Source organism: Pygoscelis adeliae, unplaced genomic scaffold (assembly GCF_000699105.1).
Source record: "Pygoscelis adeliae isolate BGI_AS28 unplaced genomic scaffold, ASM69910v1 Scaffold26, whole genome shotgun sequence".
NCBI lineage: Eukaryota > Metazoa > Chordata > Aves > Sphenisciformes > Spheniscidae > Pygoscelis > Pygoscelis adeliae.
Window position 1 is genome coordinate 6,514,646 of NW_008825104.1, and position 18,495 is coordinate 6,533,140.

Sequence of the window (18,495 nt, forward strand, 5' to 3'; positions counted from 1 at the left end):
AGAGCGTGAGGAGGAAGGAGTGGCAGAGACAATGTGTAATGAACTGACTGCAATCCCTATTCCCCATCTCCCTGCGCCACTCAGGGGGAGGAGGTAGAGAAATTGGGAGTGAAGTTGAGCCCGGGAAGAAGGGAAGGGTGGGCAGAAGGTGTGTTTAGATTTGTTCTTATTTCTCATTATCCTACTCCGTTGTTAACTGGTAATAAATTAAATTCATTTCCCTGAGTCGAGTCTGTTTTGCTCATGATGGTAACTACTGAGTAATCTCCTGTCCTTATCTCGACCCACAAGCCTTGCGTCACATTTTCTTCCCTGGTCCAGTTGAGGAGGGGGAGCAGCTTGGTAGGCACCTGGTGGCCAGCCAAGGTCAACCCACCACATTGATACAGCATGTAAACTTCCCTATGTCAAGGCTAAGTCAGGAGAGCGCCATAGAAAAAGTGTGAAGTCTCCAAGATTGGTCTCTAAGTCAGAGTGTCAAGATTTCTAGGGTCAGTTTTTTGCTTTTCTGACTGCATCAGGGAAAAATTCATAAAAGCCAAATCTTCCCAAGGAAACCAAAATCACATCTCATTGTCAGTCACTAGCCAAGGAGTGAACATTTCTCTGAGTACAGTAATGGGATATTACGTCAGAATTGTATAATTCTTGATTGGTATCAGACACTTCAAACTCAAAGAGCTCTTTTTTCTGTCATTTTCCTTCTTCGAAACAAGTATAGTGTCTATCTCTCTTCCTTCAACTTGACTACGCCACTCAGGTCTCCTGAGCAAATACACAATTACGATTTTCATGGAGTGTTATACAGCTAGCTAATATGTATTAAATAGATAGGGCTGTCATTTGAAATGCATGGTGGAGCCTGGGATAAACCGTGCTATTTTCTAGTGCCCCCATGGGACCTGTCACATTGCAGTCTCCGTTTCTGTGAGTTGCTTCTGACCTTAAAAAAAAAAAAAACAAACCCGACTTTGTTGCGGTTTCTAAACACCCCACTGTGCTTCAAAGAAATGGCTGCCCGATTTCCTTCTTCAGACTGCCAGCTCTTGAGAGACCATGAACAGTCGAAAGAAATCAGCCCATAAAAGAGCTGCACAGATGCTCCATGTGGTAGCACTGACCATTACGGTAGTTAAGCCAGCCTCATTCTAGCCAATTCACTTTCTCAACCAGCTGTAGCAGAAGAGGCAGAATTTGCAATGTACTTCTGATCCAGCCTCTCACAGGGTGACAGTCTTGAATTAACACTGTGTTTACCAGGAAGAAGCATCCTGGCAATGAAACAATGCCTGAAAGGAGTATACTTAAAACAAGGGTGTGGAACTAGTTGCGGCTCTTCATTTTGCCTTCGGCAGTGGTGCCTTTTGCAGCAGATGAAGCAGGCAGCAAGTGGAGAAACTGACTTGGGCATGACACCTCCTTCACTCTTAACTTGTTCAACATGGGGCAAGGGAGCACAACTAGCTTTGCTGGATGCCACTTACCCCAGACCATCAGCTACAGTTAAGTCTAAGGGCTGTTCACACAGATCCCAGATGCTCAAGGAGCAAGGGACATGCAGTTAACTCATCTCAGTCACATCATCATGTCCGAAAGGAAGACCTGTCCTTTGGGACCACGTCAGTAATACTTGGGGTCTGGGTTTACTCACGTTTCCCCTGAATGGCTGTGGTAAGGCCAGTTATGAACTGATTCCTAAAGCTCCTTTTTATAGTCGCTCTAAAAATATGCAGCACAATCTGACCACTGGACTCAGTTTTGCCAGCAATTTTCCAAGAACTCTCATGTTGACTCAACCCGCCACTTGGTTTCCTTAGCATCCCCAATGTATTTATATTCATGGCATTCAGTGTTCACTATAAATAAGACTATACCTTTATATTCAGGCTCTTTTATGCAAGAGGCCTTTTTTGCTGTGTTTACATAGTGCTTTGCCCAGTGGGATGGCAGTCAGTGACCAGGGTTCCCATACATCAACACTTTAAAAACCATGTGTAATATTCTTCATTACTGCCTCTCACCCAAACTCCCAAATAAATCCTGCTCCATCAACTAACAAATAAACTCTATTACATAAATGCACAGTGCTTTCATTAGCTACACAGGCTCACTGCTCCTAATACCGCATGCCAGGTTCTTCTCTTGAAACGGAACGAACATAGCACTGAATGAGCACAGTGGAATAAGCTGGCAGCTTGTGTTCTCACCGATATCCATTTACTTCCTTAACATTCACACTTTTGGTTTTATTCTTTTTCATGCAAGGCAGTAGTGCTTGCTGAATGAGAACGACAAGACCTTTCACAACACAACCTCAGACAGTCATTTCTGAATAATTAGTTTGAGTACTCATCACCCACCCTAAAGCCTGGAGGAACTAATTTGCCAGGCTAAGATACTTCTGAAAAAGGAAGGATGAGTTGTGTATTGATTCCCTTTCTCTATTTCTGTGTTTAGTTATTTAATACTGTATTCATGAAGGAACCCCACCCAATGGCTAACTCGGTCTTTGAGAAATTTCTGGTTTATTTATCAAATTAAGAGAAGAGCACGTGTGGTCATTCACATTTAAACTCCAAAAAAAGGACAGTCATTATCTTGTTAAGTTCATATGTCTGAATCTGTAAAATACCCTCTCCTATAATGGCATGTTGTCATGCTGCTTGCTCTGACAGATGTTTCCTGGGCAAAACAAATCAGTGAACAAAAACTCCCAATGTCAAATATAGCACACTAACAATTTAAAATAGTGCCTCCTAACCTGTTCCCAGTCTTTCCAAAGGATTCTGCCTGAGCAGCAGGGTAATCAGATCCTGGGCATCTGGAGGTGGTGCTTCATCCTTTTCAGGCCAGTTGATTTCATCTAGCAAAACAAAGTTTTTTGTTATTACTGAAGTCTGATCCCAACATTCAGCAGCAACTGTGTGAAAGCTCTCATAGTGAGCTAGCAGTAAAGTCAGAATTAAGGCAACTTTTTCAAGTTGCCCTCTGTTGCATACCAATTACTTCTGATTTTTATACTCGCCATACAGACTCCATAAACATACTGTTATGTTCCCATTTTCCTCGGAAGTATACTTTAACCCAAAACAGTGTTTAACAACAGAATACAGGAATGCTTGGCTCATGGAAAACTATTGCAAAATACTAGCACAACTTGTATGCTGTCCCTTCTCCCTGCCCCCCTCCCCAATCATGGTTTAAATTTTAGTTCTGTTCCATGGAGACTGCTGTTAAGATGGACACAGCTGACCTGATCCAGGAGTCACTGCTCCTTCTCTAATGCTAGTAGAATCAGTGAATTCATTACTCCCATGACTAAGGGCTGAGGTATTGGACTCTGCTATGGAGAGGTACATGCCAATGGAGCTTTTTTCCAAGTGTCTCATACTTCAGAGGAAAACCACCTCACTCTACTGACTCTTACACTGCTAAGGCTTTTGCACACTTCATTGCAATTTGGACCTAAACCATGCAATCAAGATATTAAACCCTGCAGTATTCAGGTAAGGCTGAATAAAAATTCTGCCAAACCTTCATTTAAATTAAACAATGGAAAATTGTGCCAGTTTCAATATGAACATGAACTTTGTCACAGCTTACATAGCAGGTTTTGTCTGATTTTTAGCAGAAGCTACCTCCACAAGTGTAATATATTGCAGGTTTAGACAAAACTCTGCAGAAGTTTCTTGGGAGGTACAAGGATTTTGGCATCAGAAAAACAGAATGCTCGGAGCTCAGGAAATACAGAAGGCTGTCAAGGATTTTGTTGTCATTGTATGATCTCGACTTTTCCTTCAAAATAATCATCATTGGAGAAATAATCATCAGAAGCTACATGCCAGTTTAATCTTTGTATTTCAGAGTTTAAGGAAAGGTACTAAAATAGACAGGCATGAAATGTAACCTGTTTCTGTAGCATTATTTTTAACCCTGATCATTTTAGGCATCTGAGTTTACACTAAGGCCTCCCACAGTTGTACTGATACAACTTGGGGGCAGGAAACACAATCTACAATGAAGAAGGAGTGAGGTAAAATGAGGGGACAAGATTTTAAAGTAGTTTTTCAAGTAGAATGTAGACTTCACCCACAGGAACTGGAGTAGAAGTCTAGGCTATAGTTTGGGTTCTTTAACATGGCTTTTACAGTTGAATATAAGGGGACCATATATTTTAGCACAGGAAACTTATCCAACAAAAGAGTTCTCCTGCAGATACTGACAGTAAGAATGATTTCAGTAAGTAAGAACATTTAAAATAAAAGAGAAGAAACTGACAAGTCCACATCAAAATTAGAAACCAACAGTCTCGGAGAGTGAGTGGGAATAGATCAGGCTTACAAACATACACTTCTACCAATAATTTCTGGAAGATAAACGGACACATTCAACCAGGTAAAGTTACTTACATAAGTATCACCTAGATTGTAACACAGAACAATTTCTTTTACAAAATGTAAAATTAATGCCATATGCAAAATAAAGTCTAAAGTGCAAATTTTGTCATTAATTTTACACTATTCCCTCCCCTTCCTTTAGTCAGAGAACATAAAGATAAAAACACACGTGCATGTGTCTGGAAATGCAATAAAAACATGAGTTATTTCCATGTTTGCCTGCCTACAGCTTCCACTGCAGTTTAAATCTGATTTGGAAAATAAAGCATGAATATGCATCGCAGCCATGAGGCATCCAGAACAAAGCCAGCATTTGCTACTTGTGTTAATTAAACAGTTGATTCTCCTTGCTACTCAGACCTTGGCGTATCACATCAGAAAACAACATGGTTATAAATCCATGAACAGCTAGGATGTTGTATAAAGAGCCCATATACTAGAGGCAACTCACAAATCCATTTCATTACAGTTTACAAACAAGTCTGGCTTTCAATTTCAGAGATGGAGGAAAGCAAGATGATGACAGAGTGTCTCCTGAAGTACAAAAGGGGATTTGTTGCATTCTCAGAGAATAAGGAACCAGAGGTGTGGTTACCTTTGTTTCTGTTGGGTTTTTTGTATGCTTGTTTTTTTTTTTTTTTTTTGTCTTAGCTACTGGACCTTTTAAGCAGACCATAAAACAGACCGGGAAATAGTAACAGAGGTGTCATTCTGTTAAACTTTTGGCATAAATAGAGGCCCTCTACATCTATGCATCTGGGAAATTTATGGAAACAGCAGGTTTGATAGTAAACAATTCTGTTTAATTATCATTCAGTTTTGCCACAAGCCACATAACAATACTTAGGGTCAGCTTACAGGTTAAGATCTAAAAGGTTATTGAATTTTAAATGGAAGAAGAACAGCTGCTACAGAAATAACATTACACTACAACAATCACCAATGAAATCATTAACAATCTGTGAATTGAATTTGCTTCCTTCTCTTTCTCATTATTTATTATTCGGGAGACATTTGTTTTAGGATTTTATTACACCTTTGTTAATGTCTTCATTGTGCTATGAGGCATTTTTCCCATTTATGCAAATTTATTTTAACTGTTTCTTCTCTGGTATAATTTCTTCACTAAAGGCTGAAATCACTGTGCCATAGTGGCACTACTTTTCTACTAATGCTGCTTTCCTTCTTCAAACAGTGCAGCTTAACCATGGTACTCTACATCACTGCATTTCTGTACTTAGTAACAATATACAGTAAGTTCAGCTTTTAATCCAAATTTATTCTTATTGCTTTGACAGCAAATTGTGTACTACAATATTACAATAATGGTGGGTTTTGAGCAAAACTAGCTTGAAAACCTAGTCTATCAGTAAAGCTGTAAATATCTTTACTATTAACAGAAACGGAAACGTTTCACAGCAAGCTAAGAAATCTGGGGTTTTTTGTGATGATCCTCACCACTGATTACTTGTCCAAACAGCTCTTCCGGTGTATCTCCGAAGAACGGCACGCAGCCAACGAGAAATTCATAAAGGATAATTCCCATAGCCCACCAGTCCACTGGTTTTCCATAACCCTGCCTCAGTATCACTTCAGGAGCTATGTATTCAGGTGTACCACAGACCTAAAAGAAAAAAAAATAAGCATGATGGTAAAACAAGTCTAACTGAGCTATGTCACATCATTTATAATTCTTGAAATGTAAAATAATATGGAAACATGGAAAAATGAAATTCAGTAGGTTTTAGTCTGCTGAGTTTGCCTAACAGCTAATGTTTTTAGAATGACCTAGCTACATTTACAGGCATCATAATCAACATTTGTGTATCTGTTATGCAAAGCACAGTTTGTGTTTTGTACATGGGAGTGCATCATGGCAAATATTTTATTTAACTTAAACATATCCTTATCTTTACATGAAAGTTGTGATGGTTTTATCTTAAGTAACTTTTACAGTGAACAGATTGTGAGCAATGGTAATGAGGCATGCTTAAAGGGAAATGGGCCATAGCAAGGATTTTAGCACCCTTGGTTGTACAATGCATCACGAGCTCCCCAAGTACTCTGCTGAGACTTCTGAATTCCTTATAAAAACAGTTTTCCACTTGTCTCTCTCACAGATTCACTTGCACCCAAATTAGGTTGTTCATCTTACTAATAGATCCTAATGCAGAAAGAAAAAAGCCCAGAATAGTCTGTAGGGCATCAGTAAAAGTAACTGACGTACACAATTGGAACACCAATGCAGAAATAACAACAGTTTATACAGTATTATGGTACATTCTGCTGGCAAAACATCACTTCATTTGAACACTCAATGTAGAAACGAAAAAGGCTGTATCTTACTTGTTTGTCAAGGAATTCTCTGGCATCCTTCTCAATGTGACCCTCATACAAATTGGTAGTCAAACTCATTAGCCCCACCTTTGACAGGCCAAAGTCTGTAAGCTTTATATGGCCCATGGATGTTACCAATAAACTGAAAATTAGAATGATCTGAAGTTACTGTGATATAATTCAACATTACATGCTTATCATCATCATCATCATTATTATTATACTTAGAGGAAAATGTTTCATTAGCACCGCAAAAATATAAAGACAGCTTAAAAAGTAATTTAACCAGGTACAAAATAAACAGGTTAGAAATCTGACAGTCTTACATTTGTTACTATTATTATCAGAAGTAAACAAACTTTCTACATGCAATTGCACAACACCCTATAGAACAATACACGTGTTGAGAGATGAATGCTAGATGCTTTGAATAAAAAGAAACAGTCAACATCTGAAAGACCCAGAATAGCATAAATGTGGCTTTTGAAGTGAGGTGAGCATTTTCTGTCTGTAACAAGCTGGGTCATTCATTTGAGAACACACTTAGGTATTAAGTTAGTTAGTAACTAATACTACACTGGCCTGAGGTATCACGCTATGAAAGTATTGTCATTCAACAGACATGACTCCAATTCCCCCCCCCTTAAATGTGAAACAGGAAGAAGATTAATGGAGCTGCAACAGCCACACTTTTTACTGCAGCTACTTGCTGTAATGTTATTTACATGTATATGAGCAATATTGTATTTCTAAATATTGGGGAAAAAAACCAAACCAAAAACCATGCAACAGGAAAGATTTTCCAATCTGGTCAATCTTGTCTTCATATATGCAAATATCTGCAAGTGGATGATACTTGTATAAAACAGTGGTTTAAGCACACTTTGAAAGATCTTTTCCTTAATGACCAAAATGCATTTCCATCCATTTCAGCCAGAAGTACTTTTTTTTAACTACTTCAATAGCCTCTTCCATCTTAAAGCATAGAAAATTTTAAAGACCTCTTTTGGAAACAGTGCATTTTCTGTAACTGCAGATAATGAAAATTCAAATATTGTGCAGAAATTGTGAATCTACATAAAATTCATTATTAAAAAAACTATTTCAACAACATTCAAAGCAAGTTTACACCTTTCATATTTTATCTACCGATTTCAAAGTCCTCTTTTGGTTGTATTCTATATACATACTTGTCTGGTTTCAAATCCCTGTGTACAATTCCATAATTATGAAGGTATTCCAAGGCCAGAACAGTCTCTGCAAAGTACATCCTTGCCATGTCTACAGGTAAGGGACCCATATTCTTCATCAAAGTAGCACAGTCTCCACCTGCGGAAACAGGACAAATGTTCCAGATGACGTTATAAATTCTGAGGTTTATCAGTATAATCCATATGTGCTGCAGAAAGAGACACAAACTGTAGTCATAAATGTTTCTTTTCCAGTTAGATGATTCAATTGAACATGTAACCATATCAACTACTGTACTGAATACAGAGTGTGAAGCTGGGAGCAAGCAGTACAAGGGTGCAGCTGGAAACCAATAAAGTCTGTGCTGCTACTTTAAAAAAAAAAGGGGGGGCCCTTTTTTTTTAAGGGCCCACAGGGAAAGCCCACACAACCATAGCCTGTGTATCTCATCTTGCACTGCCTCTGTCCACTGTTCTCCCCCAGCATCAGCACCTTTTCAAATGGCTTCCTCTTCCCTCTTTCTTCGTAAAAATAACTATTACAAATACCCCAGCATGTGCTAATGAAAATTTGAACTCCAGAAAAGCAAACAGCATTTCCACATGCACTTTGAATGCTAGGACACTTATGATTACAGTCAATGAGGAACTTATTCAGAGTAGTCATTTCCCATTACAGCTGGAGCACAAGTGTTTTACAAGCTCTCACTGGGAGATAATGACTGGGAAAAAAGCCGCCTTGTTGGATTTAGAGCCTAAATCTGTACTGCCAGAGTACAGAGGACACACAGGGGGCCTTTCTAATGCAAGTACCATATGGGTTATTTTTCTGTCTTGGTGTAAGAAAACTCTCTTCTTCCTCTGTAAAACAGAACAAACATTTTACCTTCTACATATTCCATGACCATGCACAAATGACGTCTTGTTTCAAAGGAGCAATACATGCTAACAACAAACGGATTTTCTGCAAATGTCAGGATATCACGCTCAACAAAGGCCTGTTGGATCTGGTTTCGGAGGATGAGATTCTGCTTATTAATTTTCTTCATGGCAAATCTTTGTCTGGTTTCTTTGTGTCTCACAAAATAAACCGCACTGAAGAAGTTCAAACGGGAGAGAAAAAGAAAAAAGTCTGAAATACATTTTTAATAGTTATTTGAAATACTCTTTTTTACAAATAAATGTATTTTTTTAAAAATTGTATATGTATTATAGAAAAAACTTGTTTTTAATTTAATATAGTTGACCTGCCTTTCACATTAGAGAATGGCTACAAACCTCATTTTGTTTCATAACCAGGATGAGTCTCAGTCAACACAAATTAGTACACAAACTAAAACCAAACAACTCCTCCCTCCCCTGCCCCCCAAAGCAAACAACAGATATAGCAAATGAGTGCCCCCCCCCGCCCCCCAACAGATATAGCAAATGCTCTCAGCTCAGGCAGATTTTGGGCGTTTCCATCAACAAAGGATTATATACAAAACCCAGCTATGGCACAGTGTTATAAATCATTCCGACAAACGCTTATTTTGTAAGTGTGCTGTCAGGTAATTATGACTCAGACTCCGTCCAGGGGATTTTAAAACGTCACAGGTTTCTCATGAAGACTGCTCAGAAGTTGCTTGATTGGGTGTCTCCCTCATTGCCAGGTGCAACATCGTCTGTTCTTGTTCAGTCCCTGACATCAGCATTGATCCATATCAGGGGTAGGTCCAAAACAAAGATCACTGCATTAACCATATGGTAATGTGGGATTAAGATGTATCTTGACATGCAGAATTTCCACTGGGCTACTGGGTACGAAGTTTTCTGTAAGCTTGGTTAGAGAAGGTCAAGGCAGTGAGGGAAGCAAAGTGAAAGAAAACCTCACGTGGACAGGCCTTCTCTTTTCAAGGCTCAGGAGAAGGAATCATCCTGCCGTGAAACACTGACACAGGACATTACTGCTGCATTTCTCAAAATCCCTTGAGGCAAATCTTGAAAATGTTTGTCTTGCTTGAAATCTACTTTGTAGCATTTAATGCTTATAGCATCTCCAGTATATAATCACCATGGTAGTGAGTGTTTATGGAAAGAAAGAACTAAAAGGAGAAAATAGAGGGGGGAAAAAATGGGACTCAATTATGTAGTTTTAAAATTCAATTTATTGTCCCCATGAGGTCAAATTATCAGCATACAATTATTTATTTAAACACAAAAAGTGATTCTTGCCTTACTATTTCTATGAAAATCTTCCCACAGCTACCAAAGTTATAGGCACTGAAAAAATCAACATGTTTCTGCTTTCCTTTGTGGAGGAAAACTTTTTCTAGACAAGAAAGCTTCTCTTACTGATTCCAAAAGCATTCATTAATCCCTTGTTCTTGTCTGAGCATGGGGCAGGTAAAAGACATTACATCATTATGAAAGTAGGGGAAAACCACCTTGGGCAAAACCCAAGACAAACCCCACCCTTTGTGCCTCCTACTAAGTCTCACTCCCTTCTGCCCCTCCCAAGCTGGAATAAAGACCGAGTTATTCAGCTCCAGTACTCCTCCCTGCTGGCTTCACACCTTTTGTCCTCTTGCACTTCTTCCCACTGCTCCCCTCATAGTCACTTCTCTCTCCATCCCTTCATTACAACTCTTTTCCTTTGCTTTTCTTTTACATTCTGGTTTCCTCTCTCTTTTGTTGCTATGTCCTGTCAGTCAGTCTTAGCTTCTTAATCTCCTGTAATTTCATCTTTTCCCTATTTCAGTCCCCTTGTGCACTCCTGGCACGTAGAAAAGTGAGCCCTTCAGGTGCCTGAAGCCACAACCCTTCCGAAAAAATAAAGTTGTATGAATGAACTGAGGACTGCCTGAGGACTTGGCGTGCAGATCTTTCTCAGAGCTTTAACGTGGACAGTGTGCCAAGCCGAACTCTTAAAAGGCAGATACTAAGTAGAGCATATTATTACAGCATCTTAATAAGTCCCCTCTGCAGATCATGTGGATCTGTAGGGTCATTACTACCATATTTAAAGATGAAGAACCAGTAAGTTCTAAGGACTGTCTAGTCCAGTAAACATCTGGGACATGTTGGCTATGTTTCCCCAGCTCCCTAAATCGCATTCGCCAGTCTTACAGTCACGGGCAGCTAATGGTATAACTTCCCACTAGGATTCAGTTATCTATAATACCACAGAAAAAAACTTTAGTTCAAGTGTACCACACTCACAAGACAACTGCAATACAATTCTCTCTCACGTTTACACTGTTTATGCTATGTAAAGTGCTTTTAAATGATCTTCAGCATATAAAAGTGTCTAACACCACTTATTCACATCCTCTGATCACAGTAACCCCAGCAAACAGCATTTATGCTTTACAAAGAAAACTATGTCCTAGCCAGCAGCATGTTATTCCCACAGAAGACCTCTCTTCTTCCTCCAGGATGCTCCCAGTTCACAGCAGTGACACCACTTCCTCAGCCTGCCACTACACTAAACTAAGCACACTGCAACTGTGCCCGGGACTGCCTGTGACACCGGTGTTCTCAGCTCCCACAGTTCGAAAGAGCGTATTAGAATATGCTGAAATGTCAGTAAGATGATAAATAGAAAAGGAAATCTTCCCAACGAGAAACAGTTAAATTAAGATGTATAAATTGCCTGGACACTAAAAAAAAAGAAAAGAAGAAGAAAAAAAACAGAACAGGAAATCTTCCACGTTTCTACACATAAGTGGGGCTTCAGCTTAATCAAAATGGAAAGCTTGGAGTCAAGCATACATCTGCTGAGACACAACTGTGAACTTTGAGGTAAAGTGATGGGAACAGCCACAGTGAGTTCCAGCACATAACTTTGTCTTGGGTGCTTCTGTACCCTGATATGCCACCCTTGAAGTATGCTTCTGTTATTTGTGTAACAACTTACCGTGTAGATTGTGATGGTCTTCTAGTTTCTGTTCACTCTCCTCAAAGCTGCCATCTTGCTACATTCTGCTAATCCTGGCACTGAACTTGCACCTTGTTTTTTTCTGCCCACAGGCCCACTTTCCCACATCTCTCATTCTTTATTTTTCAGAATGCTACAGAGCTGGAGCATTAGACAGAAGGTTATTTTTGTTTTGTATGTGCTTTTAAGAGAGGGCACAATACCTCATTCCTCGTTTCTTGGCCTTGATCATTAAATGCTGCTCATGATTTTCAGAATATTATAAAGACAATTGAAAATTTGTGGATTCCTTTAACATAAAAGCAATGTATTAAGACCATCCAGACCATCCGGTTGCCCTGTCGATCCACTCAATGACAGCGGTACGCCACGTCTGCCTGTAAAGCTACAATCAGAGTCGCATTGTTGCAACCTCCTATGATTACAAATGAAGAATTTGCTTTTCTGCCTCCCCTCTTTCTGTGATCCCCTTTTCATAACATGGTAATGAGATTTCCAAAACATCCTCTGATTTCACTATATGGACCTCAACAGGTACACAAGTGCTCTGTGTTTTATTGATGCTGTATTTCAACATAGTAAGAAAAGTTTACTTTTCAAGAGAAATAAGAAGATTCATAAACTTTGGCATTATCCAAACATTACCTTATTCCACTTCCAACATAAATCTCAGCTTGAAAAAGTATCTCTAAAATACCTTTAGCTAGGCACAAATACAAAACACAGTGCACATGTGTTAAGATGACCAAAAAAAATGCTAAAACATTTAACTGGGTTCCTGAATTGCTCCAACTTAAGTATTATGCAATCTGTCCCTCCAATCTTACAACCGAGATTCCTGTTTTTTCTCTAAATTACTTACAGGCTTCAGGCCTAGCTCTTCAGTAACTTCAACTTTTAGAGCAATTTTACAGTCTAGCCTGCATTCAGTGCTTGAGGCTAATGTAGCTGTGTCACTTGCTTTGACCCAATTCTCTAATTTGTCAAAGGACCTTGAACTCCTTGTGGAAACACAGGTACTGTACTTGCTACTTAAAAGTTACAGCTGCTCACCAGGAGCTACGTTTCATTTTCACAAGCAATTTCCTGAGAAAAGACTGCTAAATTCTGCACTACCCTGGAATTATATCTGGCATTGCCTCCAGTGAAGAGGAGCCACTTGTAAGGCTGTGATTCATGTTACGGCAATATGGTAAAGTTTACGGATAGTTATTGAAGATCAGAATTTACAAGCAGCACTGTACCGCCTCCTAGCTAGGCGATGCCCATGACCAGAAGAGATTTATTTGGGGGCGGGGGGAAATGCTGCCTAAAGCGCTGCAGCACTCCTAACATGATCATCCAGTGCGCTGTCGGTCTTCCGAGCCATGGGACAACACGCACAGCCTCCTCTCAGCAATATTTCAGCCACACAATGGCTGTGATCCTTCTCTCACAACTGGTACTAGTCCTAGTTGTTCCAATATGTCTCAAATTTTGACTAATAAAACCACCTCTCCATACCTAACAGTAGCAATGTCTTCTATCTTTATGGCAGCTAGTAAACAGATGCAAAATGATGAAGCTGCTGTTCAGATTTCCTATGGGTAAACTGTTCTGTATTTGTAAAAGAAACATCTGAGAAATTGAGCTCCTCACCAGTTTGTAGCATGCTGCACATTCAGGAAGGACAGACAGAATTCAAGACCTTCAACATGGTAACAACCTTTCTCTACCACCGAGAGGATTGCGTTAGCTGCCAATATTAGATTCTCACATATATATTAGCTGCAGAAGAAAGATTAGGCATTTGGCCTGTGCTGTACTGGGAAGGGAGGCTCACTCGAGGGCAGTAAAGTGCATGAGTTCAACGTTTATCATTTTGAGTAAGTCCACAATGAATGATGAATATAAGATCCCTAGCATAGAAATTGCCAGCCTCTACTTTCTAAACTGCTCTTTAAATCTATGCGCTTCTAGGAATCAAAGCCTCTTACTCTGCATAGACCAGTCACCCACAGGGGTAAAGAGAAAAGAAGGAAAGGAATACAGCTCATTAGACATGTAGTCCATTCAGAGGTGGTGCTACTTAAGTGAACCTACAAAGGCACACTTCCCCCTATCCCACTCCGCTTCTGAACTGGTGGCTGCCAGGCTGATGATGAATTAACCTGATTGACTGGGTGTTATTCTGCAGCTGGGTAACTTTCTTAGTCCCATTCCCAATCCAACAACACATAAGCAAGTACTGTCAACCGAGTGGAGAAGGGACAGGAACAAGTACTCACAGGTTAGGGGCAGCAGCTGCTCAAGCCAACACTGCCTCAGAGTTTTTAAATTTATCAAGCAACACCATTAGCCAGTATGTCATGTACATATGGACATTACCATATTTGTAGAAGTAAAAGCATTCCAGGCAGGCACAAAAGTGGTATCATGTATTTGCTTTAAGCAGATAAGGTTATACATTAGTGAAGAACAACTGAACTAACATCATTCGCTTCCCCGAAATCAAATGTCTTTATTTTGTTGAGCTAGTTCAGGAAGCCAGGCTGATGCCAACTTGAAGAGATGGACTACTACTACCTGCTACCTCTTGCAAACTGGAATATAGAAAAAATGTTGCTGTGATTGCAGTAAAAGTTTAAAATTTGGGAAGTATGAAAAGTTTTGGCTGGCTGAAAAAAGTCAGAGAGACAGCTTGTGCAACCATTAATGACTTGGCCAGCATCCTACATGTTTACTGATTCACAGCTTGTTTAACTTCTTGTATATTCCTAGCCATTCCTAACAGCCTGATACACCTCATCTACTATACAGTCATTTAATTGCACTACAAATTAGTTTACCCAATCAATTAAAAGCAAAGAACTAAGATATTTACTCAAACCTTCACAAAACCAATAGTTTATATTTAAACTCATCAAGTTTAATGTATCTGACAAATCTCTGCTACAGCATGCCAAGACCAACAATTGCCCTGTCAAACAGTCAAAGCTTTCCATTTCACTAATGAAGGCAAAAACACCACAGCAAAATGTATGGGCTTTTTTAAAAATTTGTTCAGAATTAAACCCTCCATTATAGCCTCAAAATAAATAAAATATTATATAGCATACTGACTCTTTAGTAAGTCAGAACACAAAATATGCCCACTGACATATTTTTGAGAATAAATCGATGAAGCACAGGCAGAACTCACACATATTGAGGTTATTTCAAAAAATTAATGGCCTGGAAAATACATGGAAGGAAAAAAAAATCCTTGTAGCATAACAACAATAACTTTTATTTCAGCTGCTTATACTTGTAAATAAACTGCAATAAATGCCTATGGGGCAGTTTACTGCTTTGTATTCACAGATGGAACAGGTATTACTGCTTTATTGCACTCCATTTTGTAGATGGGTTAAAGAGCATTTAGGTTATCTTAACGTGTTCCCCTTTAAACTTGACCATAACTTTTCAGTAAATTAACCACCAATCGTATTGGTGCCAACAGAAAAAACACTTAATAAAGATCAAAAAATGGTGTCGGTACTGTGGTCCCACTTATCTGACATACCATAGTGGAGATCTTCAAGCACGGTTTTGAAAAAGTAATATCCCAGAGAATTCAGGAGCACAAACCTCCTCAACTTACAGTAGCTGGGGGGAAGTAACTAGGTGCTAAAATCACTTTCAAAAGTGAGTAAATACTTATAAAAGTTAGTTGTCTCACAGTTAATTGAGTGTGTTCTTTCCCTCTACATTAATTAGTAAGGGGCTGTATCTTTGTTTTCTTTCTTGTTCTTGATTTTTCTTCTAAGAAGTAACCATTTAAAGCAAAAATCCAAAGCAACAAAATCTACTTTGTTATTGTTTGCTTAAGGATGGGAGTAATAGCACTCTAATAAACTGATGAGATTTTCGATTTCCACTTCTAATACTACCACAGTATAACCTGCCAGCCTACCCCTGTTTTAACATTTGCTAAAGACAATGATTCATGCAGAATCCAGATACACTCCAAGCTGTTCACCCTCTATCAGCTCTCCTTTTCCTCACAAATTTATCAGGGTCTCATCCAATTTTTACAACATTTATATTGCCAATTTCACATATTATTGGCATTAAAAAAGTGTTTCATAAGTATTGATTTTCCCTGCCACAAACATAAGGGAAAAAATACTACATGCCTACATCATATGTGCTATAGAAAGCCATGGCTTTTCATCCTTTCTTTTCCAGCTTTTCAGATCCCTACTTGTCTCCAGTTTCAAATGGGCAGTTGTCTCCATTCTATCTTAATGGCTCACCAAGGTTCCTTCTGACTGTAACACCTATGGAGCAAGAGCCACAGGTCTACTGAATCTCTGCCTTTACGTGGCTGGCCTCATGCTGCTGGTTGCAGCATGCCCTTCTGCAGCCGCTCCCTCCTCTCCCCATCCCTCAGCATCCTAAAACTGCTGGGAAGCTGAGCAGGTCTAGTGACTCACACACCCTTTTCTCCGATGGGGACCCCACCACACACAGTTCTTCTTATCCTCCTCCAGTAAGACAAAGAGGAAATCGGGTAGGAGATGAAAGGAGAAATGGAGGGGACTAAGCATATGCCAAGGGAAGGAGAAAGGGATGCAGCCAGGGAAGAGAGCAGCAGCTACTGCTAACTGCTGGAAGAAAGGCTTTTGAAGTCCTGGGGTAATTGGGAGAAACTGGCATACGGTAAGTAATGAGTTTGGCCTAGGGAGAAATTCTGAGAAAATGAACTGTGCAGAGGTTGACTAGTGAGACATTGTATTTGGATATTTACGTAACTTTAATGCAAATTATGCTATTTCCTTCAGGCTTTTTGCTGAGCTATGTAAGCAGTTCTGGACACAAGTAATAGCCTCCACACAAGCTATCATGACCAACACTACTAGGCAGTACTAAGTGCCTCCTGTCCCAGTGCTCAGAGTTGCATTTAACTGAATATGATCAGAGAGTATTACTGTGCCTATCAGCCTCAGGCCATTAAAATGGCATGCAAAACTCCAGTGGGCAGGTTGTAGGTGCTTCCTCTTTTATGTCCAAGGTCTCTTGAAAGAGTGCTCAGTCCTATCAGGTCGCTGCTGATTGCTACCTCAAGCAGAGGTAGCGCAGAGTAGAGCCAGTCTAACAGGGTCTGTGCTGGAGAGCAGCACGGCCCTTTCCACTGCTGGTCTCATTTGGCGATGGGCTCCTCGCCTCAAGACAGAAACCCCTCTTTTTTGAACCAATACATCCCTCCTGGTCCTTCAGGTTACACAGACCAACAGTTCATGTCTTGATACATTTCAGTGCAGAGGAGGAGACAATCAAGGGTCTAATAGATAGTATCTGATCAGAAAAGGTGACTGAAGACAGACTTCTGCCTGCTGATAGACACAATCCCTACATGGTACTTCCAGAAAACATTTTGTGCTCATTTAAGGCCCAGGCTAACATAATTTTCTCTTGGTCTTCTAGGGTACCTCCAGATGACTCTCATACCACTGGGCAGTAAGCTGTGCACTTTCCAAGTACCCAGAAACTAACCAAGTAACAGCAATTCCTTAAATGGTAACTGGTTAAAATTTGAGGACAGAAAAGCGTCCACGGAGAAGCAACAAAACAGTGCTGCCCTACTTAAGGAAATTTGTTTCTATTTCACCAATATTTTTAGGTCAAGTAAGCACTCATTTTTAACAATCTGTCTCCCTACAGATGCAGTTTTATTCTGTTTCACATCTGCATAAACATAGGACGTTTCCAGTATTTATAAAGGTGGCTTTAGATCTGCCTTTTGATTTACTCAGATTTCATCTTTGGCCTTACATGATACCTACTTCTGAAAAATCTTTGTGGTGTAATAATCAGTATTTTAACTTACTGCAGCACACAGTAATTCATTATTGCCTAGCCTGCTTTCCAGAAAGTTTTTCTTGTGAACTTCAAATAGTAGCAAAAAACCCAAGGAAAGCAGAATGAAAAAGCAGCAGAGCAAACAAACTCCCTCACATAAACATCCCTGCAATAAGAAATAATAGGAAGTTAAACAAAAGTAAAATGCAAAAGAGCTGTTGCACTCATGGATTACTCACCCATAAGCTCCATTACTAATCAGTTTAATTGTTTCAAAATCACTTTCTCGAGGTTTCCTCTGCAGCTTCAGTGAGGTATTAGAGCTCTTCAAAGTAAAAGAGGATAAAGAACAAAGTTAATACAGTACTTTTTTCAAAATCGGGGAAAAATAAAAAACAAACAAAAAACAACTACAACTAGGCTGTCACACCTTGATGAACCAGCTAAAAGCTCTGGCCAGTTAGCCACACAGCTAGTACAGAGAGGGACCAAAGGGATTCCTGAAGCAAAGTTGCTTTTTCATCAAAAAGGTATTTGTTACACCGCAGCTATCTGTCCACTTATCTACATGCACAGGTTACAGCAAACAGGCACGAAGGCTTCTGGTAAAGGAGTTACTGGCAATTCCTGTCTGGAGTTACGGACTTCTGTGAATCCCACCAGGCACTCGTTGGCCATTGCCTTCCCATTTTAGCAAATCTGACTCTGGTAGTACCGTGTAACAAAATGCAGGTGAGGTGTCATTCATTCAAATAAACTTTTGCACATTTCAAACTCATGTTAGGATAGACTGTGATATAACTTAGGATAGACTGTGAAGAGAGACACA

At 39.6% G+C, this 18,495-nt stretch overlaps 1 protein-coding gene across 1 annotated transcript in view; it reads right to left on the reverse strand.

Moving 5' to 3' along the window:
- Positions 1 to 18,495, reverse strand: part of LOC103919776 (microtubule-associated serine/threonine-protein kinase 4-like) — a 178,820-nt gene that overhangs the window by 22,044 nt on the left and 138,281 nt on the right. Inside the window, exons 13-18 of the mRNA XM_009327332.1 lie at positions 17,906 to 17,991; positions 8,811 to 9,019; positions 7,925 to 8,063; positions 6,744 to 6,876; positions 5,856 to 6,021; positions 2,762 to 2,863 (exon numbers count right to left, since the gene is read on the reverse strand). Of these exons, the coding sequence (XP_009325607.1) occupies positions 2,762 to 2,863; positions 5,856 to 6,021; positions 6,744 to 6,876; positions 7,925 to 8,063; positions 8,811 to 9,019; positions 17,906 to 17,991 (835 nt within the window). The remainder of the gene's footprint in view (positions 1 to 2,761; positions 2,864 to 5,855; positions 6,022 to 6,743; positions 6,877 to 7,924; positions 8,064 to 8,810; positions 9,020 to 17,905; positions 17,992 to 18,495) is intronic.